The sequence below is a fragment of the Asterias amurensis genome, chromosome 17, assembly GCF_032118995.1.
Source record: "Asterias amurensis chromosome 17, ASM3211899v1".
NCBI lineage: Eukaryota > Metazoa > Echinodermata > Asteroidea > Forcipulatida > Asteriidae > Asterias > Asterias amurensis.
The window spans coordinates 1,838,678-1,866,121 of NC_092664.1; the positions used below are offsets into that span (position 1 = coordinate 1,838,678).

At 39.3% G+C, this 27,444-nt stretch overlaps 1 protein-coding gene across 3 annotated transcripts in view; it reads left to right on the forward strand.

Annotated features, from left to right (window-relative positions):
- LOC139949449 (pumilio homolog 1-like) overlaps positions 1-27,444 on the forward strand; it is a 59,775-nt gene that overhangs the window by 8,100 nt on the left and 24,231 nt on the right. For all 3 annotated transcript variants that reach the window (XM_071947785.1, XM_071947787.1, XM_071947786.1), the window contains exons 3-7: positions 7,100-7,171; positions 19,663-19,780; positions 20,881-21,083; positions 22,237-22,391; positions 24,237-24,555. In XM_071947785.1, coding sequence (XP_071803886.1) covers positions 7,100-7,171; positions 19,663-19,780; positions 20,881-21,083; positions 22,237-22,391; positions 24,237-24,555 — 867 coding nt within the window. The remainder of the gene's footprint in view (positions 1-7,099; positions 7,172-19,662; positions 19,781-20,880; positions 21,084-22,236; positions 22,392-24,236; positions 24,556-27,444) is intronic.

Genomic DNA, 27,444 nt, shown 5'->3' on the forward strand with positions numbered 1-27,444 from the left:
TACTGTATGATAGATGTTCAAATTATGTAATCGCCAGCTTGCCCCCTACCTCCAGCCCCTACTTCTCTTTCCTGGATACTCTAGATTTTCTCAATCAACCCATAGACCCCCGACAATTCTACAGAGACATCATTCCTTGATTGTCTGTGTTCATTTGTCTGGGCTTGTCCAGCAGCGATATTGGAGGGCATTTTAATCAGACAAAAAAAGAGAACCCCCAGAGCCCCCCCCCCCCCCCTCCAATCCACTTCTGCCCGTTGTTCGGCGAATCGAGCTCTGGCTATGCTGTCAGCTTGGCTGTAGAAGTTGAGGGAGAATTGCTACAGAGTTTCCAATGGCGTATTATCCTCGTACTGCTTAGGCCTTAGGCGCTTAGTTGAGACGCAAAACGCTGAAATGTAGTCGTCTCATTGGAAAGCTTCAGACCGACTACAGTGTAGCTGACTAGGAAAAGTGCAATTTCAAGCCAGATTGTGATTCCCCACCCCCCCCCACCCCTACCACCATGCAGTCTGAGGCAGGCTTTGTCGAGTGTACAGTCTGTGCCGAGTGTACAGTCTGTTTACTTATACGTACTTCCATCAAAGACTTTTTTAGACCGTGGAGTAGGTTGGATTGCCCTTAGGATATGTCAACAATCTTGTGCCCCATTGCCATGGTAACTATAACAGTAGTATGGTGCATGCAATCGATCACCTTCTTTAAAACGCCTTTTAGTTTGTTACACAGACAACACTTTTACTCGGACTTCCCTGACGTACTGATTTCTATCTTCATTAGGATTTTTGCTTCTTCAAAAAAATAAATGAATAAAATGTCATTATCAAGTTTGCGTGACAACAAAAATGTGAGTGCCTGAATAGTATTTATATGATTTGCATACCCTGGGTGCACTTAGTTCATTGACATTTTAGCAACATGTAAATTTTAGTGACTTTCATGCAATACAGACAGGCGTTCAGATATCAGACAGATTGATCCAATCCCCCAGGGGGTGTTATGCCAATTTCATGTCTCCTTAAACATAACCCAAGGACAGAAGTTGTCAGTCACTCTGCCCTTTTGTCCCAGTCTCTGCTGGGAGTGCAGAGGAAGCATTGCCCTTACCAGCTCCATCTTCCTCCAAGCTCTTGAGATTGATGGTGGGGTACTCGCCCCGTAGTCTTTTGTTGCTTTATTGCGACTGGATGTGCAATATTTTACGTTTTCATCTCTGTAGATTGGTTTGATAACTTAGAGGGAAGTGTCTGATTAGGCTGTTCTTCTCCGTCTGTCTATCGTGATTGAGCCTCATGGCTGATCAATTTTGATAATTTTTTTTATGAATGAGCTACGTAGTAGGGTTGAAGTTGGAAAATGCGTAGCGGAGGTTTTTTAAAAGGTTGCTCTCTCTCGTCTCCCTGGAGGGAGGTTGAGTGAGCATTGTTGTCGATGCTCAGTGTTTTTTTTTTTGGTGCCTTGTGGCGATGCATCACACCAGGGTCTGTGCCCAGATCGCCACGGCCCAGCGATGTGTGATCCGATACACTGTCTCCGCCACAAAGCAGTGACTCATTAGCTCTGGGGGTCTGACTGAAACCAACAGACTTGTCGGACAAGAGAGAAAGAGAGAGTTGAGAGACGGCGTGCATATGTAATCACAATCAGCAACTGTCTGCCGTGGTCAGTCAGTGGGAAGCCATCGTCGAGGGGCTTTTTTTCTCCCCCACCCACCTACCTGCAACTTGACGATTTTTCGATGAGCTAGCGTGGTGCTCTGTCGCAAGCTTCCCCCATAGTGCAGCACTGCAATGGATGTACTGTGCGTCTGTACTTACAGCATTTTTGATAATTTGGAGATCAGCCGGTGATCATTTGCCTTTTCTTTCATGACAGGAGGAGGTCACATAATGCAGGCAAGACATCATTATTTGTTGTCCATTTTTTTATCTTAAAACTAGCATCAACATGTTTTTCCTATTCATGACATTATTACAGTGTTTGTATTTCCCTAACATTTTTAAAGTACTCTTGCACAAGTTATAATAAGGTGTTCACCTTATGTTTTTAATTTATTTTTTTTATTCAACCAGAAGTTATTTTATCTTTTGTTACCTCACCTGGCATGAAGATTGGGATAACTGAGACCTGTAGTTTGACACGTGTTAATTTTTCTCGCAAAAATATATTGACCTGTCTTTTTGCAGGTAAACAACCTTGCTTTTCAGTTAGCATTGATTTTATTTTCTGATTTTTACATACAATACTTGTATACGTGACTTTTAGGTGTTGATGCTAAAATTGTTATAAGAAGAGTGCAATCTTCTAAATGTTGTTCTCATACATCATTTCATGTGGAAATTTCAGAGAAAAAAATAATCATGATTTCAAGAACAAAGATTACATTTTTTCCCATTTTGTTTGTCCCCATGTTGATATTTGTCTGGAGGCTGTTAATTTAATAGGGGAAAAGTTAATTTTGAATGATAATTTTCTTGCACACATCACTGTTTCAGACAAAATTATTTTTCTCAAAACAACTTTGACCAGCATAATGTTGATGAGAAATATTTCAGATTTCTTTTGATTTGATTTTGAGATCATTACCAATCTTAATTTATGATATAAAATCTTAAATTCAGTATTTTATTTTATGGAAAGTCTTATAAATTATTATGTAAATCAGCACCCTGTAATCCTCCTGCAAGGTAATCTGAAGCTTCAGAAAATCACTCCTTCTAATTCAGATTTGATTTCTATGGTCAGTTAGTTGGAAGAGTGGTTGACAAAGTTTGCGTTTAATTTAAAACAGTTTATAGAAATGCAACAATGTACCCTATATTCTACATGTTGTACACTGTAAGTCATTTTATGAGGATGTATTATAAATGGAAACATTTACACCGCCATTTTTGCTATGTGAACTTTCCAAGTTTAGATCATTAGAAAATGAAGTTGAGTGTCTTTGTACAGGCTCTACTTCTCCTATACATCTGGTTAATTAAGAAACTAGAAATAGGTAAAAGGGACACATCAGAACTGTAAACATGGCGGAATGTAAAGAGGCTACGTTTACATGTTTATTATAAATGTATGCAAGCACAAAAGTTGGTCTGGTTACCATTTTTTTGGCATGGTGTGTTCCAACGTTGTAGGGTACATTTGACAATGTCTTGACCACAACATAATCAATGAGGTATTTCCTAACTCAATAGGGCTGCCTAGCCTTTTGTTGTTTATAAACAAGACAATAATTAATTTCAATCAATGCCCTCCACCCCTTTTAAGAGGCTACAAACTAAATTATGCGCTGTGCTGTTAGAGTACGAGTATACATTTTAAGTTGCACTTTCAGTTCAAAATAGTATCCTGTAACTAATTGTAATACTGCTAGACAAGGTAATGTACTGTACATCCATGCACTAAGCCACTTACAATCACATGTATTAGATTCCTGTACAATTTGTGGCTGTAAATCCTTTGTGTGCGGGTGTGTGCAGATGTAGTACATGTATGGTACGGCCAATGGGCATGTACACATGCTTGGTTGCAGACTGGCTGATGCATTAGAACACTGCTACTGCATGTAGGCATACTTGTAGTACAGTGAGTGCAGATGACTCTTTTCTGCATGCGTTGTCCACACAAAGAACTGGGCTTTCCCTGGCTACATAGCATTATGCATGCAACTGGGTTACATTGAGCTGTATAGGATGGGAGGAGTTGTCCAGGTCTAGTCAATTTGGGATTGTACATTGAGAAAGCTATGTACATGAACATTCTAACTGCTAGTAAATATTTCCTGAAAATTAAATCCAAGAGATTGTTAACGTATTATTCTGTGAAATTATTTACTTGTAAGTATCATATTGCCTTTTTAATGGAAAGAAATATAAAAGTGGACATAAAATGAAATGTCAGCTGATAATGCATGTTCCAGGGCCCTTGACATTATACTTGTAAGCAGCATTGTAGCCACGGTGGGCGGCGGTGGGCGGGCCCGCCCGGCACTGACAATTTCCGCCCGGCACTTCAGCTGAAAAATAGACTGCCGCCCACCACAAAATTTCCCGAAAAATTAAAAAAAATGAAAAGTTTTGTCGATTTTTATCACATTGCAAGACTAAAATGTAATGTTTTTCGAGTTATGTAATTTTAAATGCAGTTTTTAATTTTTTGAGCCGGAATTTCGAGTAATAAAAAGCTCAGACGTGTTTCACACGTAACTTGCCTCTTGCAGTGAAGTTTTCTTCGTGAAATGTGCCCCGACGTTTTTATTGAAAGAACTATAGCTAGTGCATTGTATAGAAGGCCAGTCTGACAGCAAGCAGTACATACGGATGCAGTGTGTGCTGGTACCGTGTACATGTACATATACATGTACATGTACATGAATCATGTACACCATGTACATGTGGTGTACAAAGTGTGGCGGACCATAGAGTGCACTACAAGTCTAGTCGTGGGTTTTTCGCGGGGATTTCACGCATTACATGTACATACAAACAGTATCGCCACACAACAGTACAAGGGCTGTGTAAAGTCTAGTGTACGAGTTCCCGTGTCCCGGATGTAGGCATGTAAACACGTTCGCTTCGTCCACACGTGTGACAGCGCGCTGGGTTTTTAACTTGAATGAGATCTGTGTAAATTTTAAGATGGCCTCGCACTGTACGGTAAGCTGGACAACTTTTTTGGAAAACGGGAAAAGATTGGAAGATGATATAAATGTATCTCGTGCAGCTTCAGTTAGTGCTGATAATGAAACTGTACCTGAGACTATCGAGACAGTTACTCCACCTTCAAAGTTCAAGTTCAACTTCATCGCTGCAAACAGCAGAAAATATTTCAAAAACAGTCTGTTCACAACAAATGCATCACAATTATTTTGTATTACCACATTTTTGTAATAACAATTATCATTATACTTAAAAACTGTGATTCTTGAATCTCACATAATGTGCATTTGGCACGATTGGAATGTTAATATTTAGCCCTGAAAACTATCCTTACAACAAAGTACGTGCGCACTGCTCGCAATCTCTGACCAAGTTTAAATTCAGCTGCGCCCACCCACTAAAAATGTCCTAGCTAAAACACTGCTTGTAAGGCAGATTTAGTTTTAAAACAAACATAAATACAGTATGTAGAAAAATAGATTCATTGTGTTATGGGTTTTGATTTGTTTGTCCTAAACTGGCATTCAGGGCAAATTAAAGTTGTACGATAGTAAATAATGCTTTAGTTTAAAGGAACACGTTGCCTAGGATCAGTAGAGTTGGTCTTTGAAAAGCATTTGTAACCGTTTGTTATAAAATGCCTATGGGTAGAAAGATGTTGTAAAAGTAGAATACAATGATCCACACAAACATGCCTCGAAATTGCACGGTTTCCTTTTTCCTTGTCGACTAACACGGTCGGCCATTTACGGGAGTCAAATTTTTGACTCCCATAAATGGCCGATTGTGTTAGTTCGCACAGTAAAAGGAAAACCACGCATTCGAGGCAAACTTGTGTCGATATTGTATTCTACTTTTAAAGCATCTTTCTGACCATATGCATTTTATAAAAAATGGTTACAAACGCTTTTTATAGACCAACTCGTCCGATCCAAGGCAGATGCTTTAGGAACAATTTAAGCCCATTCATTGAAATTTTTTAAATGTATGCATCCGTTTTTATTATTTCTTGCTATTTTGTTTGAATTGATTACTGCGTTTCAGCCAAATATCTATTAGTAGCTGACCCTTGCTTGCGCATACATTAGCCAACCCCAGTGAGAAACATGACATGCTTCCTTCAAAATGTGTGCCAAGGTTTGGCCTGGTTTGAATGGATACAAAACTCACCATTGCCTATTATGAGGCAAGGTTGACTCTATCAGTATGGATGCTGGGTATGAATTAAATACATGAATATCAACTAATAAACCACAAGGGAAACTGTCTGGGTAAATTTGTAAATGATTTGGGGTTGAACAAAGACAAAATTTACTAGAGTGGAACTGGAACCAATAACGTCTGGATTAACGTGCCGGCACTCTACCTACTGAGCTTTATAGCCCTACTCAATGTGGCGGTGTTCCTATTCCATTCAATATACATTTATTTCCACAAAACATTTCCACAATATTATAGTAATACATACAGGTATATATAAATGATAGAAAAAATAAGGCCCAAAATAAGCCAGGTAGCTTGTAGCAGCTTGCCTTTACATAACAAAATAGATAAACTAAAGGTAAATGCTTAGGCGAAACAAACAGACAGACAGACAGACAGACAGACCGTCAGACAAACAGACGGACAGACATACATACATACGAACAAACTACTGGAGAAAATGACTGACAAAGTAAGCAAAATTTACAATGAGAATATAGGTATAGAAACTATGTCACATACTGGGAAATAAGGAACTTTTTATAAGATATTTTGAACCTAGCCACAAGCCACAGAGGATGAGGTTTTGATAGTCTAGTCAACCAAATTCCAAAGACGAGGACCATAGTGACGGAGAGTATTTGATGTGTATGATGTGCGTGCTATTATGTCAATATCTTTGCTCGGTGGTGCCAGTCAGAAGCTTATAAATTCAAGAGGAGGGTTTCTGATAGGTTGAGGAAGAGTCTATAGCAAGGGTTAAAGTACAAGTAGTTAAGGCGCCCATACAATATGTTCACACAGGCCTGATACTTCAAGGTGGCAACGAAGGCAATAGACCAATCCATTATCCACGACGCACGTGTGAGCAAGAACATGTGAGCCTCTACAATGCCTTTCTGCACAACTCTGCCACACGCCAAGCATGTACGCGCACGCATGTCGGACCTTATTTGTAGGACCTTTGCGTTGTGATTGGTCAATACGCAATGGGGTGGAGCTTAATGGAGCGGTCTATTGCCTCCTTCCCCCTGGTTATTTATTGCCTTGGTGCCCTTGAAATGCTCCAGTAGAAATTTACAATTTTCTCATAGGGTGCAAGAAGAAAATGTCTTGGTGCCTTTGCCCTTTCAAAAACGAAGCATACGGGCCTGTAGTAAATGGAACAAGCAATGTAGATCACAGACACATCTGATGAGCGAGTTGTAATTTTGTATTTTGTTGTGTGCTTTTTGCAGGTGCGATCGGGTGAGGTGGGTAAGATGAACACCATGTTCCAGGCCCTCCACATGGGGAATGACGGTAGAGAGGTAAGCATTGCTTAGTAATTCATCAAACCGGATGCCATCAGGATCAATGCCATGGTGAACATTAAAGAGGCTATAGACTAAGGCGCTAACTTGCCCTACGTTTTGAAGCACTATTGATGCATCCATCGTGTACAAACCTACATGTAGATGTGAAAGCTTGACATGTGATTTTTCTATGTGTCATTGAATCAAGTAGTTCACGAATGTGAACGAACAATCTGTTTGAGTGTGTTCTAGTTGCATGTAAGTGCATAATTTGTTCTTTTCTATGCATCAACGAATAAAATATTCCACAAATCTGTTGAAGTGTGTAGGAGTCCACGAGCGTCACCCACCCATGTCCGTCAAGGTGCTGATTGTAACTCCATTCCCCATCCATTGGTGTGTGCCATGACGTGGCAAGTTTTTAAAATAAATTAAATCTTGTGTAATTTTTTGAGTGAATTAAAAAGAGTTTTTCACGAAAATTTTTTGACTGAGCCTGTGATTAAACATTGCGTTTGATCACAGCGCTTCGACTTTGAACATTCAAAAGGCAAACAATCAAAGCAAGAGCAAATCTTATAAATACATTGTACTGTCAAATAATCTTTTTCGTTCATCCAGGGTCTCCTAACTTAAATCATTTTAGTAAAATAAAGTCTACACCTTGTAAAGTTTTTCGTAAACACGCTAAATGGGGAACTGCTCTGGACAATTCTGCTAACAGCTTTCACATGCGCAGCAGCGACGACATTGTTGTGTTCAGCGTAATGCACTGGTAAATTTCACCAACAGAGGGCAGTTGCTCTCATTTTATCGCATCAGTCTAAAAGTGCCCTCAAGTGCTCAATGGTTCTTCCTTGTGCTTTTTTGTAGCACACAAAAAAGTTAAATTAACTAATAGTATCCCTATATTAGGATTCATCTGGGAAAAAATTGGAAAGAAGCTAATTTCAACTGATAATGGTAGGTATGGGTGTCAGTTACCACCAAAAAAAAGTAAGGACCAATTGGGGTTGGGGAATTCGTTTCCCAGGGGGGTAATTAAAACCTGGGGGTTAATTACCCCCAAATTTACCCAAAGTATGTTGTGTTTGGTATCAAATGAAAGGAAATTTAATTTTAAACCAAGTATGTGATGTTCATTTTGTCATTTTATCATCCTGTGAAAAGTTACACTTGATTTAAGATTAGGTGCTTGCTAACACAGGATCAACAAGGTCATTACACACATTCTAATGTAAAAACCTTAAAACTATTATTTTACATTACTTTGTATCTATCAAAGTGTACCACACTGTTTGAGGGTTCAAATTAACTTGGTTCAAGACATTTTAAGTGGATACTACTGGTACTGACAAGCCAAACGTTACAGAAAGCTCATTAAGACCCTAAACACATTAAAGGGCCACCACGGCTTGAATAGCAAAGTTCCTATACATTGCTCATTTTTCAGTGTCTGTAATATCGGCTCCATTGGAGCAATGTCCACAGCACACTCCACATGCAGCCTCTTTCAAGGGGCCCAACTATGGAGGTTTTGAGATACTGCCATACCCTAACTTGGAGGTGAACACGAAGGGAGTGTTGTGCTGTGTAGCATTTGGTGCTGGTGGTAGGCGATCAGGATCTATTTTTCCCTTGGCTGCTTGCTTTTGGAACCTTTAATAGTATGTTGTGTTTGGTTTCAAATAAATATAAATTTAACTTGAAACTTAACAAGTGTTGTTAAACCTGCAAGTTAACTATCATCCTTATTCTTCACACCATGCAAAGCTTCAAAAAAACGTTTACTTGGGATCTTGTAACAACTCTTCCAGAACGTTGGAGCCGTGATTTGGGTAAGAATGGGTCCCTTGTTACCAACACTGGAACCAACAGGGGCGATGGCATTCTGTTGGTAGCTGAAATTCTATCTCAACAAAGCCATCATAAGGAAGAGTTGAATTATTTGCTGCCGTTATCATCAGAGTACTGTTCTCTAGCAAATCAGTCACTGGTTGAACATGTTCTGGTTATAAGCCATGATGTAGACACTTTTAGGGAAACCTGGTCACCAGTAGCCCACAAAGCCTAGGACTTAGGTTGGTCTTCTTCCTAGATTACACCGAATGGTGCACTTCGGGCCAACTAAGTTGGTCAGTTTCGAACCTTGTGGTAGTTGCTGAGCTGACATTGCCATGAGGGCAGCACTCTCTGAGACATCACATGAGTGTATAGATGTTTTGGTTAATTGGGTTGGTTTTGAGGACATTGGACTTCTTGAGATTGATTGGGTGTCAGGACGGCTACTCATCCCCTCCGTTCGCCACGTTGCCGTCTCCTGCCTGCTGGGGTGGTTGTCGCTGTTTGCAGCCTCTCCTGAAGTGCTTAGAGCTACCACAGGTGAAGCAGTGGTCATATTCAGGTCATTTACTGGCTTGTCGTTACAGCCCCATTCATGAGAGGGCAGTGTTTTTGGAGCATTTGGGCCTCTCTGCTGTTTTGGTTAAGGTGGAAGCTTTGAGAGCAGCCAAGCAAGCTTGAGTTTGATTGAGCTGCTTCATCAGGTTGGTCTTGATGGCACTCACCTCTTGCACTCTCACAACTTGCGTGTTCGTCTTCTGCTCGGCTAAACCAACAACATGTATCTCTCTACCCTCAGCAATTTTGAGATGCTGGAACAAGGTTTCATTGTGACCCGATTCACCATACTGGCTGATAATGCGAAACTCCTTCTTCAGTAAACCGCCCATTTGATTTACCGGTATGGTGGCCCTTGAGCTGCTAGTGTGTCTGTTGGGGCATCTTGGGTCGCTGTTGTGGCACGAGCTTGCTTCTGACACTGTACAAAAAAAACCGTAAAATTTACGGTTCTTTACCTGGCGCCCTATGCTGCCAGGTAAAGCACCGTAAATTTTACTGTGGAGGTTTTGTAAACTACCCCTTCAAGGCACAATTTACAAAACTTCCACGTAAAGTTTACGGTGATTGAACAGGCACCCTAGCTTCTTTTTTTACAGTGAAGGGATTTTTGACTGACGTCCCTGGTGTCACATGCTTTTGAGAAAGCTATCAAGATCTTCAAATCTTTCTGACTTTTATCTTCAGACGCCTCTATCCTATCGATGTTGAGATGTCGGGTTACGAGGGGAGTGCTTTCTTGGGTAGGGGTTGTCTGGTCCACTCCAACTGTCGGCATACCTGCTGTGGTTCTTCCTTCACGGAACCGATCTGGCCAGCAACAACTCTGAAGATCCTCAAAATGATTTATTTTCTTAGAAAAGCCATGCAAAAAATGTCTTCATCCACTTTAAACTCTCTCTCCAGCTTCTCTAACTGCCTCCGGATGTTAACTACCGCATACTACCATGGAGGTGCCTTCATGATACTAGTGGGACGTTCTTCGAAGTTAGCTATGTAACAATGCATTGACATGCACTGACCACATTACGTCCTGACAAGGTTGCCAAAAGCAAGCTGCCAAGGAAAAAATAGATCCTGATCGTTTACCACCAACACCAAATGCAACAGCACAACACTCCCTTCGTGAAAACATCCAAGTTGTGATGTTGAAGTATCTCAAAACCTCTCTTTGAGCCCCTTTGAAGAGGCTGGAAGTTTGATACCAACAATAAATTGTGTAAATTGGGACTCAAGACGCTTGTCGGAGTATCACCCCAGAAATCTTTTAACAACAATTTGCTGCAACTGCAAGGAAGGGGAGATGCAGTACCAAACCATGAAATGTACCAGCATCAAAGCTGGCATGTCATGTGTGTTTGCATGTAGGGTGTGCTGCGGACATTTTGATGTTACAGACACTGAATAACTGAGCGATGTAGAGGAAACTGCCATTCAAGCCGTTTGGACCAAAATGTGTGTAAAAAGGGTCTTTAATGAGCTTTCTGTCATATTTGGCTTGTCAGTACCGGTAGTATCCACTTAAAATGTCTTGAACCAAGTTAATTTGAACCCTCAAACAGTGTGGTACACTTTGATCAACACAAAGTAATGTAAAATAATAGTTTTAAGGTTTTAACATTAGAATGTGTTTTAATGACCTTGTTGATCCTGTGTTAGCAAGCACCTCATCTTAAATCAAGTGTAACTTTTCACAGGATGATAAAATGACAAAATGAACATCACATACTGGGTTTAAAATTAAATTTCCTTTCATTTGATACCAAACACAACATACTTTGGGTAAATTTTGGGTAATTAACCCCCGGGTTTTAATTACCCCCCGGGGAAACGATTTCCCCAACCCTAATTGGTCCTTACTTTTTTTTGGTGGTAACTGACACCCATACCTACCATTATCAGTTGAAATCAGCTTCTTTCCAATTTTTTCCCAGATTTGCTGCAATTATTGCTAATTTTGGGTTACTATAAGTCTAAAAGCCTGTAACTTTTTTTGAAATTTTGTGACTACCTTGTGTGTCCCATGCAATGTTCTTAACACAGGGTTTTGGGAGGGCGGGGTTTAAGACCGCCCTGCTAAAGAATTGGCCGCCCTGCTAAAATAATTGCCACCTTGTAATGATTGTGCGTTGTACAATTCGAACTGTAAAAATGAAAACATTTCATGTATGCTTCTTTTTTGAAAGGGCAAGGGCACCAAGGCATTTTCTCCCTTGTAAAGGGCGCCCTATGAGAAAATTGTAATTTTTTTTACTGGAGCATTTCAAGGGCACCAAGGCTATGGCCAGGGGCAACAGAGGCAATCGCCTTCGTTGACTCCGTGAAGTAGAGGCGCAGAGCAATCATTTCAACATCACAGGCATCTCTGGCCATCGGTATTCACACAACTACGCTCTGTTGTTTTAAAGCCAGTGGACACTATTGGTAATTGTCAAAGACTAGCCTTTACAGTTGGTGTATCTCAACATATGCATAAAATAACAAACCTGTGAAAATTTGAGCTCAATCGGTCATCGGACTTGAGAGATAATAATAAAAGAAAAAACACCCTTGTCACACGAAGTTGTGTGCGTTTAGATGGTTGATTTTGAGACCTCAAGTTCTAAACCTGAGGTCTCAAAATCAAATTCGTGGAAAATTACTTCTTTCTCGAAAACTATGGCACTTCCGAGGGAGACGTTTCTCACAATGTTTTATACCATCAACCTCTCCCCATTACTCTTCACCAAGAAAGGTTTTATGCTAATAAATATTTTGAGTAATTACCAATAGTGTCCACTGCCTTTAACCCTGATAGTCTTTCCTCAGCCCAACCCCAACACCATTGAACCCTTTACTCAGATCTCTGTTGTATCATCCTTATCTCTTAGCACTTGCGTAATTGCTTTACTCTTGACCACCTTCTTGCTACCACTTCCTATAATCCCATAGTCTAAGACGTCATTCCTCGCTCCACCTTCTTGTGAACTCTTAGCTCGTACCCTCCCTCCTCAATATTAAACCCCTACATGTAGTTCATTCCTTCTCATTTCTTATTCCTATGGTATCCTCGTAACCCCATCTTATTGCACTTTATTAGAAGTTCTTAGGCCTGTACATTTGTATGCTTCGTTTTTGAAAGGAAAAGGGCACCACAGGCATTTTCTCCTTGGTAAAGGGCACCCTATGAGGAAATTGTAAAATTTTACTGGAGAATTTCAAGGGCACCAAGGCGATGACCAGGGGGGCATGGAGGCAATTGAAATTTCCAGGGCCCAATTTTATAGAGCTGTCAATTTTATAGAGCAGAAAACATTGCTTTAAATTGTCTGCTAAGCAGAAACGAGGAGGATTCCCGTCCCAAATTTGTACATGTGACAAGGTAGTTTGGCTGGTAACCTTAATCCGGTAAGCGTAAGCAACATTTTGTTGTTAAGCAGCTCTATGACACTGCTCGTGACAATGCTCACCTTTCCAGCAATTCTTCCTGCTCAATATTACCCCTTGGTCTATTCTCATCATTAAGTCATACCTACATACCTCCTTGAATCTCACATCATCGGGCAGTCCTTTTGATTTGATTTCCTATTGTCCTCATCATCCCATCTCATTTCCCATGCCTTGCTTGTAAGAACCTCCCACCTCCCCCCCCCCATTTTTTCCCCTGTAGTATAGAATTGTCATCCTCAAAAAAATTCCTGATTTTAAGGATTCACTTTTTTGAATCGATTTAGAGAAAAAAAAATCCCCGTTGAAAAGCACTGCGACACTGGCAATTTTGATGTAAAGAAACAAAAATTTGCTTCCCCCTCCCCATGCAATGTCTGTTTCATCCTCTATCTCCCAACCCATCTCATGTCTCATTATTCCCATCCCATCCGACTCGCTACAAATCCCTCCTGCTTCAGTCTTCGTGCACTTTCCTCTTCGTTCATCCACCCCCCCGCTCTAGTCAGTCTGACTTCAGCCTCATCTCCCATTTCATGCCAATTCAATATGGTCAGTAATCATGAGGTAAAAGTGAGGAATAAATAAATACATAGAAATGCTAGCTTTGTAGAAGAGAGATGAATAACGAGCTGTCTAGGGCTTGGCTACCATCCATCTTCAAGGAGACAGAGAAAAAGCATGACTCAGAGTTTGTCATCAGTACAGCGCAGTACACCTTTGAAAATTACAACATGAAATATATTGAATTTCATTTTCAAAAAGGAACATACACCAGGGCCCAATTTCATAGAGCTGCTTAAGCACAAAAGTAGCTGAGCACAACAAAATTATGCTTACCAGAATAAGGTTACCAGCCAAACTGCGATGTAATGCCTGCAATTTATCACCGGTATCCTGCTCATTTTTGCTTATTAGGAAATTGTTAATCAATAGTTTCTGCTTAAGCAGCTCTATGTTCATAGAGCTGCTAAAGTAGCTAAGCACAACAAAATTATGCTTACATGCACCATATTAAGGTTACCAGCCAAATACCATGTCTTGTGAAACATTTATGAGTGGTATCCTGCTCATTTGTGCTTAGCAGAACATTGTGAAGCGATATTTTCTGCTGAAGCAGCTCTTTGAAATTAGGCCCAGTCCATCATTCGTACATGTTCAGTCAGCCGGTGCTATTCTTCAGCGTATAGGAGAGGTTTACTCTGTGCTCCTGTTGTGGAGTACAACCAAAGGGTTTTCCAAGGTTAAAAATCATCAGTTCATAAATTAAATAAATTATTCAGGTTTGCTTCTGAACAGTGAAATTCAGATTTACATATAGTATGATGTACGAATGTAAACCACAGTTGGTATTCGTTTCTGCATTCATGTGTGTAGTAGTACACATGTGGCAATTGTTGCGAACTGAGATTAAACTAATGATTAGTGTTGGCCTCTGGCCGCTGAGTTCAGTAGTCTACATGTGGGATCTACACAGACCTTATCGCAAATACTTGGTACCCGCTCGTTCGGCATGGATTGAGGTGCATGCTGGTCTAGCTAGCAATCTAGTTACTAGCATGCACGTCATTCAACAGTTAGCACTTGCACACTATTTGCTAAAAGGTCTATGTATACCAACTTCTCTAGTGGGATGTTTGTAAATTTGTACATGTTCACATGAATCAATGGACAATGACATTAATGTGAACTGTACAGAGTTTGAATAATACTCTGCATTTATTTGAGCAATACACCAAACCAAGACGGTTCATTCTGGATGCATTGTTTGGATGGCAGCATCTGATTAATGCTGAACAACCATGGACCATCCATCATCAATTATTAATATACAATGTAGCACCAATAGCCTCAGATGTGTATACAGCAAATATCCACATCCAATGGCATGATTCACGATGCATCAGTAATTATAGACATCTTCATTACAAATCCACCCACATGTTTTGAAGATGTCGTCGTCCTCACCAGACCACCCCCCCCCCTTTTTTTCAACAGACTCTCTCAACCCATTGTCTCTGGTGGCTGACAAACTCTCAGCCCAAGCACCATAAGCCTGTAGCATCAATTTACTCAGGTCTTTGTGCTGGGATTCTAGCCAGGCCATTTGCCCCTCACTTCTCGTCCGTTGGTCGTCGGTCGTTCTTGGATGATGTGTTCGGTACACTTAAACCAGGGGGTTATAGCGCTGATGATTCAGCCGGGAGAATTGTTAGTCACTGAGTTTATTTTTAACCCTCGGATCCTTTTGTGTGCGCTGCGTGTGGATGATATGGGATTTTTGATAGATAATCATTTTTAGCGTCGCGCCACACACATGTATAATATGAAGGTAGGAGAAAATTTGTGTTGTTTTGATTTTCGTTGTAATTTTGCTTTCACTGGTGTGTTAGGTACCAATTTACGGGACTTGTGTTATTGCAAAATTAATTTTGTTTTAGAAAGTAACGAAGAAAATTTCAACAAAGCTGAGATTTAAATGAAGCTATACCTGCCAGTTTACTGTCATAAATTGAATATTTTCAATACATGTATCGTTGAAAGGTTCAATTTAAGCTGTATAATGTTGATGTGAAATTGCCAACTGATTGATGACATTATAAATGGTTTTCAAAATCCTTAATTTTCTTTTGGAGTTTAGTGGAGTTTGGACTGAGTTACATGCAATGTACATGGTACATACTGAGAGTGGTATGTAGTTTAAGTCATACAACATGTACGTAGTACAATGTACTTCAATGAAGAGTTCTTCCGAATTTAAGGACTTGTCAATTCAGAGAAGTGCTCAGTTAAATTTTTGATTGATGTGGTGAAAAAAAAACATATTTCTTGTTGACAACATTTATTCTGTTGCGGTAACACTAAGTGGAGTTACAATTCTGTGTAAATAACCGGTTTTTCCTGTACATTTTCCGAGCAACTTCCCATAAAATCTCTGACAGGAAGCAATTGTTGTTTTTTGTTGGTGTTTTTTAAATGTTTTAATAAGTGCTTAAACAGGAAATAATAGGTTTCAGTTTAGACATTATGCACTTGATGGCATTTGAATAGGGTACCCTCGGCTGAAGGTTAATAGAAGGTTGCCCATTGGCTCATTCTGTGCATTCTTTTTCTGAATGATGAGTTTTGTGTATGTAGGTTCTAAGATTTGTTTCATTATTTTAAGATGATATATTTGCCTTTTCAACCCAAAATTACCAATTCATTTTATTTACATGTATGCCTTTCACCAGATGATGACAAGCAGTTACCATTCTAAAAAAATGCATACATACATAGTACTTGTATGTCTTGAGGGTTTGCTCATCAAAATAACAAACATTTGCCCTTTTAAAAATATTCTCTCAAGAATTGAAATCTTCCATATGGCTGTGAATGATCTGGGTTGTTATGAGGAGTTCAATCTGAAAACTTCTTTTCTCAAACACAACATTGTTCATTCTTCATGTTTAATCTGATTGGTTTTCCATGCAGTAGGGAATCAAACTTGACAGTCACAGATGGTACATAAATTCCTTGTCTTGAAGGACTTGAACTAGTTGTGGTTTGGGAAGATGTGACCTGGCTGGATGTAACCACAGGGATATAGAGGTCAAGGGTCGTGAGTTCAAGGGTCACACAAATACAATGCAGCCTGAAGCTCAAGTGTATTTTTTTTGAAGATTTGACACAAAACACCATGCATACATTAAACACTATAATATATGCTGTTTTCTTGAAAGAAGTGCAAAAAATATTTAAAAAAAAAAACATTTGTCAATTACTGGTTGTGCATTTACAGATAACGACCCCATGTATGGTAGAAGTGTAATATTCTGTTTGCATTTTCTTGTGGTCGTTACATGCATGTAGGCATGACCTTATAAAGTCAAGGTTGAACATGAATAGCTTTATGGTAGATTGAGTGTAGGATGTTTTCAACCAAGCCAGGTTTTTGTGTTGTTATAAATTATTTGTACATGAGGAAAATATAACATTTAAAAGCTTCTTTAGTGAATTCAGAAATGCTTCTACATACTGAACATGTACATCTGTTGGATCAGATACAATTTCAACTGAAATTTACCTGTAAAAAACAGGGATTTTGTGCTGTTTTTTGTGTGCTGTACGCAAAATTTTAATAGTGAAACTGGTATCTACAAATACGTGTACTGTACAATGAATGTATGGTTGAGAACATTTGATGTAGTGCAGTGTCATTATTTAAATGCAGTCTTTGAAAGAACCAGACTGTCTGTCAGCTTCAATTGATGAATTATTTCCTAAAACCAAATTAATTTCTAAACAGAATACCAATGAGTCGTTAAAGACAACGTATGTTTATACCAGCATAAATAATAGGTACGTGTGTTCGTCTCCTTTGTTTTCCTAGTTGAAAACAAATAACAAATGTTGTGTTAAACTGCTCAACTTAATTTAGACAGCTGTTTGACTAGATATGGCCTTGGATACAATGGGTTAGGGTGAAGGTCCATCCAATACGCAATCATCAACTGCTCAAACACAACGCAAATTATATTTCACTCCAAACCTTGTGATTTTAATAATTTATTTAATTCAGCTGAGTGATTATCTTTTAAGTGGTGTGGTACTTTTTGGTTGAATTTCTACAAGAGAGCATCAATCAAGAAAATAGCTGTGTGGCAGTTGAGAGTATTACAATAACATGGACATTGTGTACATGCATGCATGTTTTGAAATCCTTTTTATAATTCATTTCATGTCATTTGTTTTTTTATTCTAACTTGGAACACACCCCTTAACCCCGGGGAGGGTTACAACAACATTTTAAACCTGAATTATTTTAATATACATTGGCAGGAGAAAAATAAAGCCAACAGAGGAATCGGACGTTATGTTTTTCTTTTAAATTCACAAATAAAAATTCATAAATAAATAAAATTATTATTTTATTCAGCATTGGAAAATAAAAGCTCATCAAATGAAAATGATGGTACAACATGTACATTTATTTATACTTTTCCAATTTTGAGAATACCAATTGATAATAGATAGTTTTTTTTTTTTTGGGGGGGGTGTGATAATTTAGTAACATTTCAAGTAGAAGGTACCATGTATTAATGGACTAGACATTACAAAGGCTTGAAACTGTGGCAAATAAACTTGATAGCTTTGTATAATCACACCCAAACTAATTCAGACATGCTGCAGGTTAACAATGTGCAGTGCCCTGCAACTAGAAGTGCACTTCACTTTTGCAATTGCACAGAAAAAAAACCTTACATGAAAGGTTTTGCTTTTTGGCAGTAAATAAGGAGCATACATGTCTCTGCATACGGCGACATGAATGAGTTCGATATGAGTGGATTTGCTTTATTGATTCGGCAACACCCCTTATAAGGTTGGCATTTCATTTTAAGGAAACACTGTACTGCGAGGATGGTTTTAAATTACACCCTTCCGCATGAAATGCAGTGTGTCCATGTTTCTTTGTCATGCCATGCCCTCTGCTTCAATTTCCCAAAGAGATTTTAATATTTATTGCAACGTTCATGCCTGGCCTATGTGCTTCTTTTTTCAAAAGGGCAAGGGCACCAAGGCATTTTGTCCATGTTAAAGGGCACCCGATGAGGAAATTGTAAATTTCTGGAGGCAACCGCCTTCGTTGCCTCTGTGAAGTATCAGGCCTGAACGTTGCTTTGTGAAGCCTCAATACAATGTATTTGGTGGTCCCACAAAGTGACCTACATGTACATGATGTATGCTATATAAAAAATTAAGTAAAAAATAAGAAAATTTTGCTAATATTTTTGTGTACAAATTATTAATGTTCTGATTACAGTTAACATTAAATACACTCCTTAGCATGACAGATGTTTCATTAGATTTGACATTTTGTGTTTCCACGAAACAAAGTGATGTATCTTTATCCAATTATTTGTGCCAAACTCGAATGGTGCAACTTGTGCGTTGTCACAAAGCGACCATTGTCGGACCTTTTTAAGGTTACCGTTTTTCACGAAATGTATGCATTGATTTTTCTTTTTCGTGAAGTAACGTATGTGTTTAGGAATTAATTACTAATTAAAACAGTTTTAAAGATGAAAACAGAGAGATAAATGAAGAAGCGGCTTAATTTTTGTCTTCAAAAATGAAACAATATTATTGTGAGCAGTCTAGAAACAGCAGTTAAAAAATTAGTTCAACTTAAACAAGCAACATTTTCTCACATAGAATGTTTGCCTGTAGTCACTTTGTTGGAACTGCAATTAATTTATGTGTTAGGAAAAACTATAATAAATAATTAACTTGTGGGTACAACCATGTGTAAATCTCTTTTGTGGGAGAGCTGGCTCTTCAGGAGAAAGCTGGACTGGTAGTGGTGGTGGGGCTATGTAATGAAAAAAAATTGTTTTGTGAAACATTTTGAGTATTTTCAAAGTCACATTGAATGCCTTAATTGAGTACACACAAGGCTATTATGAGTTTTTCAATGTCTAACCATTTTTAACCTCACATTCCTTCACAAAAATATATGTACATTCTCTACTTGTGCTTTTTTTTTCTCCTAGTTTGCATAGAAACAATTTCACTTCATGGTTTCTCTTCCCAGGTGTCTGGAAACCTTTCCGTCGTCTGAGCTTACATATGGATTCCTTCATGAGAAACCCTATTATTATTATAACTCATTCTCTGTATACTTTCCTCTCATTCCACAGTTTGACGTATCGGCGAAGAAGTTCTGGGACACGGAGGACGGTGGTAAAGGCGACGTCTTCCTAAATCAGTGGCCAGGCCCAGGGAACCCAACATGGGGTGTACCCCCAGCAGCATCAGGTAGGTTCAACTTATTTAAAGTGCACCAACTTAGGCAGAGATTTGAATAATGTCTGGTACCATGACTTGCCTAGTCAAAATGTACCGCTTACATTTGAATTCCTCAGACTATTCGCCTCTCTTAATATTCATGCATGACGTCATAATTCTTACCCAAAATGAGGCTATAGGCGCACTTGCAGTGGCTGTGCCTATTGCCTCGTTTTGGGTTAGAATTGTGACGTACCCCATGCATAAATATTAAGAGAGGCATATAGAGACAGTTGCTATGTCAAATGGTTCAGGGCAAGCCTTTGTATAGCAACCTCCAGGTAAGCGAACCCTTGTACCATTGTACCATACACATTCATTCAGAATTGTGCATGTGTGCTCACAGCCTCTTAAGTAATTACACAAAAGCTTGCCCCTACTCATGTGACATAGCAACTGTCTCAATAGTCTGAGGAATTCAAATGCAAGTGTTAACTTGTGATCAAGCATGTCATTGTACCAGACAATATTCAAATCTAACGCGCAAATCTAACAATCTTATTGACGGCAATGGCTGAATCCCTGTATCATTGTGCATTGAAGTTGTCCTAAAAGCCCCATCACACCAAGCTCGTTCTCACTACGTTCTGAAAAATGTAGCCGAACGGGCTTAAACTGTGCGTAAACGGAATGGAGGCTGTAGCAACTTGTTACGTTTGTTAATGAACTTAATGGATGGGCTTGAACGGGTTTGATGCTCCAGAACATTGAGCATCCAGAACTTTGAACATGCTCAAAATGTTCGGGGGACCATCCCATCTTGCAATGTACTACACATGGTGCATTCAGGAGTCATTTGCATGTACGTGTGCACATAGACAGGGTCCATTTGTAGCATGCTCATCTTGTTTGTTCACAGTTTCACAGACAGACCTAACTCATTACCAGAATTTGACTAACTAGGGTCTGACACTTCTGTTCCAATTTATGCCAATTTCAAATTTGATACATTTTGAAGTAGTATCAATGTGATTCACATTGATTGTAAATTAACATTCTAAAAGTCATTAATACATGAGTTATCGTGAAACTTGATCAATAATTGATGCACATTTTCCAACTACCTGTAGATCATGCAGTGTCTCAGCCCATCATGGTGCAGCGACGTCTCTCACCATCAACCTACCAGGGCCAGGAGAATGCTGTGCTGTCTCCACGCTCAGATACCGGTGGTCTAGGTCTAAGCATGGCTGAGTACGTCCTAGCCACATCACCACAGGGCAAGGCAGACATGGAGGGCAAACTTAACCACCGCATGAAAACAACTGGATTTGTAAGTGTTCTTGTAGTATAAGCTTGGGCGATATCGATTTATTTTAATCACGATATATCGCCGACAATATAGCGCGATATTCGATATAATCGCGATTAATTAAATTTGACATCATCAGTCTTCAAACACCCAGTGAAAGTTGTAGAAGAGACAGTCATAGCATAAGAGAGGTGTTCTAATGACCTATTCTTCTGGTTTGACTCCAAACCTATTTGGTGCAAGATGTCTCAGCTAGGAAATACATCGCGATATTGCGATACTTAATCGATATTGCGATACTTAATCGACATCGCGATATATCGCGATATATTGATATTTCAATTAAAACCAAATCGATCCAATATCGAAATCGTTTCCAAATTAGTAATATTCGATAAAATCGTGGTATCGCCCAAGCTTATTGTAGTATGTGTTGAATGTGTTCAAAGTTTATTACACAACATACAAAAGTGTTCAGCATTAACTGTCACTACCTAGGCCTAATGTCATGAAGCTGTTAAGCAGAAAATTCTGCTTTGCAATTTCTAGGCTAAGCGAGAAATGACGGGTACTAATCGCAGCAAAGGTAACTGTATAGTATTCTGGCTGGTATCCTATGTTTGCGACGCAAAAGTTGTTTGTGCTAATCAAGGTTTTGTTCTTACAGGCTTAATGAAATTATGCCTTTTTCCTTGGCTTAAACCTGCATCCATGTTTTTAAGTTTCATAGTTTAAAACAAGTTCTATTGCTAAATTCATAGCTGTTTTTGTTTAGTCATGTGGCTGGCCACTTAATGAGGGGCTCAACAACAGTTTTGTGATGCACTTATTTTACAATAGAGCCATTTGATCACGTTTCATTTTAAATAGTTGGTCTATATGGCACCACCAGTATAGACTGTATTGAATATGACGTCACTGTTCAAATATCTGCCTTACAACATGGTATCTGTGCGCTTGTGAGTGGGCATGTGTGAGCATGTACCATAGAAATCAAACCAGGAATGCTGCTTGCTTCATTGATGGAAGCGTTTGGACGTGCATACGGTTTGCCCTACAAGATGGCGGCTTTCATAGCAAAACAAGGGTTATTCAATACGTTCTATTGTTTCCCAATAGTTAGTTTGTGTGATCCTAGTGTAACCATTTCTGTTGTGTCTGGTTATGTTGATAGCCGGGACCAGGCCCAGGAGGCGATGCTGACCCATCAGTGGGTAAGAATGGCACCAAGAAGAGCAAGACGCCCTCCCCATTCGAAGGAGAAGGAGAAGATAAGAAAGGAGTAGAGACTAACAGTATGCCCCACAAGGAGGAGGAGGCTGCATACCTGTAAGCATACCCTTAAGCCATGGGCCCAGTTTCATAGAGCTGCATAACTGCAGTGGACACTATTGTTAATTACTCAAAATAATTGTTAGCATAAAACCTTACTTGATAACGAGTAATGGGGAGCTGTTGATAGTATAAAACATGGTGAGAAATGGCTCCCTCTGAAGTAATGTAGTTTTCGAGAAAGAAGTAAGTTTCCAAGAACTTGATTTCGAGACCTCAGATTTAAAATTTGAGTTCTCAAAATCAAGCATCTCAAAGCACACAACTTTGTGTGACAAAGGTGTTTTTTTCTTTCATTATTATCTCTCAACCTCGACAACCAATTGAGTTCAAATTTTCTCAGGTTTGTTATTTTTTGCATATGTTGAGGTACACCAAGTAAGAAGACTGGTCTTTGACAATTACCAATAGTGTCCAGGGTCTTTAAGCATTGTGCTTACCAGAATAAGGTTACCAGACAAATTGCTATGTGACATGTACATTTTGTGAGTGGTATCCTGCTCTTTCTGCTAAGCAAAACATTCTTTAAAGCAATATTATCTGTTTAAGAAGCTCTATGAAATTGGGCCCAGGCATTTTCATCCACTCTTTGGAAGGAACCCGCACTTATCATATTTGGTTTTCTTTCATTTTAAGACCTCGTTCAAATCTATTGTCAGTGTAAACTTGGTTGATGATCATACTTGTTCACCGCGGGGATTGCCGATGATGATAACATTTGTCTGGTCTGGCATTGTGTTAAATGGGATGCAGTCCTAAATCACTGGGATTGGAAAAATTCATTGGGGTCAGTTATAGTCCTATTGACCCAATTCACCTGAGGTCATCATCAAAATAATCTTGGATGCGTCATTTGGTGGGCAATGTCACTGTGCGATATTTAGTAAAGTGCACATTTTAGGCGACGCAGCGTTTACACGTAAACCTATTTGTGTACACAGATATTTAGTCCTAGGTATCCTAGGGGTCCATAATTCAAATCTTACCTTAAGAAGCTACTAGTCTTACCTGATTTACATTCCATGGCAACATACATTTTTTTGCTGGAGTTTTTGACGTTAAGTTTTCCTCATAAATCCATTGATTTTCCTCTTAAACATGTTAAATCCATCGATTTAATAAAACTTGGTTAACAATTTTTAAAACTAACAACAACAAAATTGTGGCATTAGTGAAGAAACGTCTGCACATGAAAGTTTGTGCAGGTTTTTGTACATGTGCCTGTCTAATCCCCATGCTTTTTGAGAATGCTTAAATATACAGTTGTACTATGACCTTCTCTTTAAAGGAAGGAAACAATATTGGTATATGGAAGCTACCCTGTTAGCTTCCAGGAAACTTCATGTTCACCTCACCTGTGACATCCTTCTTGTTGGTGATCACAGTTTGAAGATTATGTGAAGACATTGTCAGATGTTGATTAAACAGTGTAATTGAACTGCAGGCTGATTACATGGCATGATTGACTAGGTTACAATCTGAAAAGCAAGTTCAGTCCCTAACCTTTAAATTGAGGTTAATTCCTTCAAACCGATGTGTCCTATAATAAGAGTCAACACACTGGAACACAACCACATGTGCCTTAGCTTTGGATGAAACATAACATCACGTTATACCACGTTAATCTGGTGCAGACATCTTAATGTGGTGCAGATGTCTTAGAGGCTACAGCAAATGTCTTGAGGGTTGTGCATATGTTTTGATCGCTCCTTGCGGCAATCTTTTCCTCCCAGTATTGTGTAGAGCATATTTTCCATTTCTCCTGAGGACTACCACGTGGAGGACGATGTTTTTGCCCGTTTATCAATAAAGTAATTTTGTCTCTTGCTTCATTGCCTGTAGGCGCAACCCCGGCAGTCGCAACGCTTCCCCAACAGAGAATGAGGATCCACGCCTGCAGCAGGCACACCAGAATCCCAACATGGCGCCGGACCAGTCTCACCACCATCAGCAGCCAGCGCAGCAACAGCAGCAGCAACCACACCAGCACAGGGCGATGTATCACCAGCAGCAACAGCAGCAGCAACAGCAACAGCAGCAACCTCAGGGTCGCAGCCAACAGGCAGCTGCACACCATGGATTGAGCCAACAAGAGGTGGCGTTCATTGAACAGCAGCAGCAACAGCAGCAGCAACAGCAGCAGCAGCAACAACAACAGCAGGTATGTCTCAAACCATTATAAACCAGACTTGATGTGCAAGTTTGTGCACAATACACTGGCCATGTATAAAATCATAGCAAACTGTACATAGCTTAGAGTTTAAAATGCTTGGTCACTCTTTCAGTCCATAACAAAGTTATGGCATTTCAACCACGCCATATCTAGTGTGTGTGGACACGATAAGAAGGCATAATTGGAAAATGTGTGACCATAAGTTTTTGAAAATACATATTGGCCACTTTAGTCTAGATTTCACTACAATATTTCAATAACCAATATTAATTCCATATCATACTTTCTACATTGTACCTAAGGCTCTATAGTAGGCAACATCTGAAGCAATTTAAAACAAATGAAAATTTTAATTTAGTGCATAAATTGATTTGCACACTTTTTTGAAAAATAAGATGCAATATTTTGTTTCTCTCTCTGAGGGCTCAAGTCATATTACACATGAACTGCTATTTCTTAAACATAGGATAAATAAAGTCAAACCATTGATCTTTTGTAAGAAATGGATACAGGAACCAGTATATTTTGTTTAGTATTCTTTCTTTTTTTCATTACTTAATTTTTTGCGGTTAGCAAAAAAAAAAGAATAAAATCAGATGGATCTGATGTTTATGGCCTAAACTGCTGTGTTTTGCCTAAATTCTTGTCATAATTGATTTCCTGTTTAGCAAACAACGGTTCCAGACAATGCTTTTAATTGTATTGATATACATACAACAAGATGTAAACAGTCATTCACAATACATTTTAAACAGTTATTAATGTTGTGCATAGTGTCACATTAATATTGACCTCCCATTTGTAAAAGGGTTGCATATCAACGCAACTCGATTCAATTCAATTTTTTTTTTACAGAGAAAAACACAATTTAAAAAATGAAAATCTGTAGAAACAATATATGTGCTGATGATCTGACACCAGGCCTAATACTTTCCATGCCCCCTAGACATTACCTTGGTGCCCTTGAAATGCTCGAGTAGAAACTTACAATTTCCTCATAGGGTGCCCTTTACCAAGGAGAAAATGCCTTGGTGCCCCTGCCCCTTAAAAAACGAAGCACACAGTTCTGTGACACCATTTGTCTTTGCTGCTGGGCGTCAGCTGAAAGCTAGTTACGTCTCAACTCAAGCCTGACAGCTTCACAGCATTACCCTCGGCAGTTGTTTTCAAACTTTTTGAAATGCAGGAAGTTGAGCGTTGCCAGAAGCATAAACAGGAAATCAGAAAGTTTGTCAAATAATGTCTGCAATTCTCAACTGGGAAATAACACAATGTTCGTTGGGAGCCAACCTCCATATTTTTTTCCACTGGTGCAATTTTCTGCCTGACTTTTCAGTTTTTTTGAAAGATTCAAATAAAAATGATTAATGGTTGAAGACAAAAGTGAAGGAAATAACTAAAATAAAAAATAAAAACATTTCTGCTCTCTTATAAAAAAAATAAAATTCTTTTGATATCTGGACCAAATTTCATAGAGCTGCTTAAGCACAAAAAGCAGCTAAGCACAACAAAATTATGTTTACCAGAATAAGGTTACCAGCCAAAACAGCATGTCCGTGTACAATCTGTGACTGGTAGCTTGCTTACTTTTGCTTAGCAGACCAATTTTAAGCACTGTTTTCTGCTTAAAGCAGGTAAACAAAAAAAATTGAGCCCTGTACCTTATTTCATTGAGCTGCTTAAGCACAAAAACGTCGTTTAGGACAACAAAATTATGATTACCAGAATAAAGTTACCAGCCAAAGTACCATATCACATGTACAACTTGTGACTGGTATCCTGCTCCAGCCCTGATACTTCGGCTTTTAAGGGGCACGGCAGTTTTGCCTTGACTTTTTGTAAAAATTTGGGGCACCAAGGCAATTTTCAAAAATTTGGAAGGGCATCACGGCAATCATAAAAAGTTGCGATGGGCACGACGGCAGTTTGAAAAAAAAAACTCTGAGTTGCCTGTAAAAAATAGTTCTTCAAATTTTTCCATTTTCTAACTGTTACCCAATGAAAAAAGAAAGCATTCATCTAACTCAACCAAATAAAGAACAACTAGAGAGACTCTAAAATTCCCACGTAACTGCTCCATTTTGACACGATGTTGACAGAATAAATGCATGCGGTGCGCTACGACTATGCTATACATGATGGTACATCACATGTACCAAGCATGGGGGAAACCACTATCCCAGCATGCACAGCACGTCGAGTCTTTGTCTCAAGGCGCTTAGCGTTGGTTTACGTAATTTTACCACTAGAGGGCGTTTAATCTCACGCTATCTCTTTGTTCGGAAACGCCCTCTAGCGTTCGATGTTGCGAGTATTTTTTTGTCGCACGCAAAGAACAACAACTAACCGGCCTGAAATCTGCTGCTGTGCCTTACGTGCGTGAAATTCGGGCCTATTTCGCTGCGTGAAATTTACACAGACATCGGGACTTTTTAGCTTATTTTCGAACTTTGACAACGTTGAATATAATTTGTTTTTGGGAGGAAGGGCACGGCGGCAATGATGACAAAAGGGCACGGCAATCATTGCCGTGAAAAATTGGGTTTTTGAAGGGCATTGCGGCAATCGGTAGGGGCAACGACGGCAATTGCCGTCGTTGCCGTCGTGAAGTATCAGGGCTGCTGCTCATTTCTGTTAAGCAGAAATGTGTCAAGCAATATGTCCTACTTAAGCAGCTCTATGAATTTGAGCCCTGATTCAAAAGACACCACACCAATACATGTATGTGGTCCATTGATGGCCTTTGTTTGTTTGAATAGGGGCGGTGCATGTCTTAAACCCAACCACCTTTTCACATGGAACATGAGGAAATTGGGTTTATCCTGGCGGACATCCGACCTGGCTCCATTGAGCTGTTGATGTTAGTGTGAACAGTGA